Source organism: Phalaenopsis equestris, unplaced genomic scaffold (assembly GCF_001263595.1).
Source record: "Phalaenopsis equestris unplaced genomic scaffold, ASM126359v1 Scaffold000287, whole genome shotgun sequence".
Classification (NCBI taxonomy): domain Eukaryota; kingdom Viridiplantae; phylum Streptophyta; class Magnoliopsida; order Asparagales; family Orchidaceae; genus Phalaenopsis; species Phalaenopsis equestris.
Window position 1 is genome coordinate 957400 of NW_018164729.1, and position 6128 is coordinate 963527.

A 6128-nucleotide genomic window follows, 5' to 3' on the forward strand; every position below is an offset into this window, starting at 1 on the left:
TGATATACACATTTAAGTAAATGGCAAATATGTAAAAATTGAAATTTAGATGCTAGACATGTAAATACATAAAAATTGATTGGTATGCATGTAAATCATCCAAAAATTTACAGTATAAGTTTGTCTCCAGTTCCATTTCATCCTTGCAATTCCAATTGTCTCAGTCAAGTCCCACTTAATATAATTGAAAATCACATCAAAAACTGAGAGCACATAGCAAAAAGAAGCCAAAATTCCATCCATTAAGAAATTTATATAATACTAACATATCATATGACCCACCACACTAACTTAAAAGCAACTCTAAGGCCACAACACACTGATACTTTGATTTGTGTTTCACTGCTTTGATCACATCTGCAGCACTTCTCTTCCCCTCAATTTGAAACTTCACTTAGGTGACGAAGAAACCTCAGACACAAGTGCTCGAACGAGCAGCATATTAGTTGAAAACAAAATGAACAATCCCATTGAGCCAAGTTTGAATGCTCACCTCGCCTCAAAACCTCACGAGCACACTTACATGCGCTACAACTTGAACTCAATAATATACAGTAGGAGGCAAATCACTCAATCACCAAGTCAAATGAGACTAATTTATGAATGTGATTGTCATCTTTCTTAATCATAAGAACTTGCTTCAATAAAATTGACCCCTGACTCTTTGTAAGGCGTCATTTTAATCCCAGAGTCTATAAAAATGCCAACTCAATCCCAGGCTCTTTTAACAGGGCTAAAATAATCTGCCATGGGACCATTTCAGCTCATATAAAAAAAATTTGGGAACTGGTTGGCCTTTTATAGACCCTGTGATATAAATAATCATAGAACTATTTTGATACTTCATGATTCACCAAGAATTCACTTGGCAGCTGTCATTTCAAATTATTTCAACAGGTCAAAGCATAAAAAAATAACAATACAGATCCAGGCCTACAGTGTCAAAGAAAAGAACATATAGAATAGTGTGAATTAAACACACATGTATATGGAACACTAGACCATTATTCCACTACCTTACAAAACACAGAAAAAAAAAAACAATTAACAAATGCAATAATTTAAGAAGGAATCAACACATCTCCAGGATGAATAGTTCTTTTAAAAAAAACAACTTGAAAATGCTGTATATGGCCATTTCTCCTACACATTGTCCCCTGTTGTTTTCACATTTTGCCTTTCATTTATTCAAAAGAATTATCTTTCCATAGTAAAAATTATCAAAAAATACACAAACCATTCAACTCTTCTGTATTTACATATCTAACATCTAAACTTCAATTTTTAGACATGTAGCACTTCACATATGCATGAAAAGGTACATTTCACCTTTTTAAAGTTAAAATAATGATGTTTTTTATATGATATTAAAATTTTGGGTGACATAAATGCAAAAGCTAAAGCTTAGGTGTTAGATATGTAAATACATACATTATACATACCAAGAAGCATTAACCAGAAAACTATAACGTACTAAATAAACTGCTTAAAATTTAATTATGTCAACTGACTAATCTTTCTATCAAAGTCCCAGAGAGAACTCAATCCCACTCCCAATTTCAACTCCAGTTGTTAATTCTTTTTTTCTTTTTAGAACAGTTTTATGTATCTTAGTGATAGTAATGTCTGTAATATAGTTAAATAAACCTTTTTGAACTGCTACTAGTACCATATTACTTTTTTAGTCTAGTTGCTGGTCCTTTTCTACTATTTTTTTCAGTTTAATACAGTGATATATAAGCATTGAGGATTTAACTATTGCCAGAGTAAGCATGCAGAAGATACTGTGTTGGACCAGCTGTAGACTGTATTAAAAGAGCAACAGTACAGAAAATTTAAAACTCGTTTCATTTTGCAGTTTCAGCAATGTCATGACAAAAATCAACAAGATTTGGATCTGCAAATAAGATATTTTTTATTCAAAAAAGTGAAAGAAACATAATCATGACCAAGAGCATATACAAGACAAAACATTTAATTTTTTTCTCAAGACGGAGGATCGATAAAAATTACACAAACAAGCCAAAAAAATGTAGCAAATGCCAAATGGAACCTCAATAATCAAAGTAAAGAAGCATCTGCATTGATTTATTAATCTGTCACTGCATTGCATGATCCCAAGACCTCCAAAATCCCCCGCCCTAAAAAGAAACAAGGGCAGAATAATTTTTTCGAGCACAAATTCCAAATAAGAATGAAAAAGAAAAAACAAAAATAAAAACTTGAAAAGCTGCGCTGAAGAAAAAGCTCTTCTAAATCTCAATTTCCAGAGCAGGCAGAGATTACCCATAATACGAAGAATCATTATCCAACACCCTGAGCAAACCAATCTTCTCCCTTCTGTTGTAAGAATTCAATAAATCAGCAGTTCATCACTGCACAGTTATACACAAAGCTCCCAGATTGCTTCCTGGCAATCATATTCCATTCCGGCGGCTCCCCATATCTGGGAACCCAGGAATGAAGCTCAATCACCCCGCCACCCAACGCCCTCGGTCCACCTATCACCACTAGCCTTTCCCCACAAGCCCTGAACGCCAGCCCCCATCCATTCATCGATGCAGGCCTTTCCGGCAGCCTTCCCAACGTCACCCATACATTGTTTTTCTTATCGTATTTCACCACTTCTTCATCTCCATAATGGGCGGCATATAGCTCGTTATTGACAACTGCGACAAGTGGAGGTGCTCCACTCGCACCATTGAGACCCAATGACATATTTGGAATAATCCTCCAAGTTCCTTTCTCTAAATCGAACTCCTCTCCACATGTAAGTAACTCGGCATGATTCGAGATACCTCCAATCACATAGAACTTTTTATCCATAAAAACTCCGGAGCACATCTTCCTGGGCTTATTCATAGCTGGCAATGTTGTCCAGGTTTTGGTCTCTGAATTATACAGCTCTGCAGAGCTTAATATTGCTCCACCAGCATCACAACCTCCCGCAAAAATAGCCTTCTCTCCAAAGCTTGCGGAACCAAACAAGCATCGAGGCGAATTCATAGCAACACCAGGAGACCATGAATTTGTCAGAATACTATATCTCAATACAATGTGGGAATTCACTACTTTCCCAAAGACAAGAAGCTCAGTGCCCACAGCTAGGGACTCCTTATCTGAGCACATGAAACATTCATTATGAGGCATCTTAGGAAGATTGATCCATCGAGCACGGTATGGATCGTATGCCTCCCATTCTTCCACAGCACATGAAAAGTATACCCATGACTCAGTAATTCCATGCACCCTTCGAAGGCGATAAAGTTCTCCACTTCTGATCAAAGAGCGAAATCCGCGACTGAGGGAGGCCAATAAGCCATAGTCAGAACGGGAGCAACGAAGGAGGCAGCTGATCGAATTATCTCGGCCAATTGAGCTGATGAGGTTATTTGACTCTGCGCAGTCGGATTTGGAGGAGGAGTGGGAGGATTCTGTGAACTTGATGGATTTGGTTCTTATTACTAAATCCTTGTCCAAAACATCACCTTGATCTCCAGATGAAAGATCGAGGGATCTTTTGGTGCTGGTTCTCTCAAGAAGGTGGTGGGTCATATACGCCCACTTGGTCTCTTGCTCGCAGGAGCTTGGCAACGCTCTTGAGATCAAGCAAGATCTGCCTTCCAGCATCTCTAAGGAAACTTTCGTCAGAGGAAGATTTGTTTCTCCCACCCGATCTCAAAACTCTGATCCTTCTCTTTCAAAATGCGTTCGTTGATTAACCTAACTGACATCAGAGATAAAATAAATCAGAGAATGATCGACAGAGAAAATTAAATGGATTGGCACAATCTATAAGCAGCGGAGAAGAAGAAATTAACATAAAAATCGAATCTTTCCCAGACCATAAGCATCGAATAATTACTGAAAGAGTTTTAGCTAAAACGGATCTAGCAATCCGGCCAAAAAATCAAAGGAAAAAAAGGGCCGAAACCCTCAATATAGATTTCATAGTTGCAGATCTTACAATTTCTGATAAACGAAGCGAATCCATCGGCGACTCATCCACAAATCATTCCTTCCTCACCCGCATGGCGATCGAACAACAAAGTTCTAATAAATATCAACAGATTAACCCAAAAAATCCCCAATAAAATCACAAAATTGCATCTTTCCTACGCTACTTACATCGTCCTTCGATATTGAAAAAAGATCTTAAAAAATAAAATAAAATAAAATCTTCTAAACAAGAGACAAAGGAAAACTTACATTTTGGTAATGACGGGTAAAGAACTGAATTCCTCTGCTGTTTATTTCTAATATAATCTCTTAAATCTGCTCTAATATCTCTATCAGTTTCTCTTTCTCCCTCCCCTCTGAAATCCTCTATCGATCTATAACCAGTCCTTCTTCCTTCTGATTCTTCTCTGCTAATGGGAGCATGATTATGAGACCCATTTAATCACTCCGCCCTCAGGTCTCGCTTTAAATTCCCCTTTTTTTTGTTCTTCACAATTCGCCTTTGGATGACGGCAATTCAATTTTTTTATTAGTTTTTATTTTATTAAATTTTCTATCAATGTTATAGGGGTATTTGTTTAATTCAAAGTGGGTCTCAGTTCGATTTAACAAGTATTATTTTTCTTTTTCCTTTTTTTTTTTAAATGGCATGATATAATAACTTTTTTTTTTTCAGAATAAGGAATTATTATTTATAACTGAAAATATTTTCTCGCAAATTCTGCAATTTATTAATTGCAATAAAACTTTGTCTTAAATTTATATTTAGGTAGTTCTGTTTCTGATCCAAAGCCGTTTCGCAATACGAAAATAATGCGGAAATTTCATTCTTATTGTCATTATGGTATTTAAGTCAAATGTTCCAATTGAATATGTAAAAAACAAATTTATTGAAGAAGTTTTGAAAATGACGTACCTCGTTTAGCTTCTATGAGCTTTTTTGTTCTTCAGTCCACGATTATTTTAAATTTGCGAGATCACCATTTTTGTTTTCCTTCTCTCGTTGAAGTTGAAGCAGTATTTAACCCAAGCAATGAAGGGCTTTAATATCCTTGCAAAAAAAGTGGATTTAGTATGAAAACATTTTACATGCATTTTTTTTATTATTTCCTATTATATGGAGAGAAAAAAATGATTTTTCTCCCATTTTTTTTCTTAAATAGTTCATTTACTTGCATTATCCTTGTCGATAAATGTTATAAGTGGGCTGTGGTTTGGCGAGGAGAAGCATCTAGAAGAGAAAATCCGTTGCCACTAAGACATGGCCCCCCAATGCCAATGGGCCGCCCCAACACTCCACGGGCAAGTTGAAACTCGATGCTTGGGACGGGAGCTCCAACATCTCGATATGCTCGCTTCCAGCTTCTGAAACTGAGTGTGTGGAAACTCTGGAGCCCAGGAAGAGTCCCTATAGTTGATTTTTTTGTCAATTTCTCTTGTGCTATCAAGAGATGATGAGTGTTTGTCAGTTTGAAGATATTAGAAAGCATTTGAGTGAGGTATAATTTATATATTTCTCATCATTTCATAGTAAATTTCTTAGTGTGGTGCTGCATCGTGCTTTTCCCAATTTTTTTATTTTTTTCACATTAAATCAGTGTTTATATGTATGCATTTCTACTTAATTGTTTGCTTCAAATCTCTAGAATCAATATTAGTTTTAGCAATTCGAGTGAAATGAATGTATCACAATGATAAAGTATAAGTATCAAAATTGTCTCAGACCATTTGTGTGTCTATTTTAGTTCAAGAGTGCCAAAATATTTCTGAGATTTTTTATATTTATCTTACAAAATCAACATGAATGATTATTAGAATTTAATTTTGACACTTTCATGAACTATGGGCCATATAAATAGTGGGAGACTATTTGGCACTATACTCAATAAAGTACGCTAAAAAAGTGTTATTTGAAGACTGTTGTCGTAAATATGTTCTGGTAAGTATGCTGAGTAATGCTATAAAATAAGTATTGAGATATATATATATATATATATTTCGGTTGAACTATAAGAGTAATGCTTAAATTATATTATCATGACAAACATAAAGGTTGAATTAATGGTTTTAAATAAATAAATAAATAGGGAACTCAATACTTATGTTAAATATGTGTGTGTAAAAATTAGGGTTTATATGTTAGATATGTAAACACATAAGAATTAAAC

The 6128-nt window shown here is 35.2% G+C and overlaps 1 protein-coding gene across 5 annotated transcripts; it reads right to left on the reverse strand.

The window, feature by feature from the left end:
- Window positions 1-1925: 1925 nt before the first annotated feature.
- On the reverse strand, window positions 1926-4482 carry LOC110025055 (F-box/kelch-repeat protein At1g74510-like). Of its 5 annotated transcripts, XR_002294076.1 has the most exons (4): window positions 4210-4482; window positions 3968-4053; window positions 2287-3727; window positions 1926-2141 (listed from the first exon to the last, which is right to left on the reverse strand). XR_002294076.1 is itself a non-coding variant. In XM_020725318.1 (3 exons), exon 3 carries the CDS (start codon window positions 3628-3630, stop codon window positions 2362-2364), a length of 1269 nt encoding a protein of 422 aa, XP_020580977.1. In that variant the 5' UTR covers window positions 3631-3723; window positions 3968-4053; window positions 4210-4482; the 3' UTR covers window positions 1926-2361. The 5 variants fall into 5 exon arrangements, 4 of the variants coding, with proteins under 4 accessions (XP_020580977.1, XP_020580976.1, XP_020580979.1 ...); XM_020725318.1 differs by having other exon boundaries at window positions 1926-3723; XM_020725317.1 differs by having other exon boundaries at window positions 1926-3727.
- Window positions 4483-6128: the final 1646 nt, after the last annotated feature.

Excerpts from the sequence above, each read along its gene's own strand:
- LOC110025055 (XM_020725320.1), bottom strand. The coding sequence starts at position 3,630 with ATGCTGGAAGGCAGATCTTGCTTGATCTCAAGAGCGTTGCCAAGCTCC.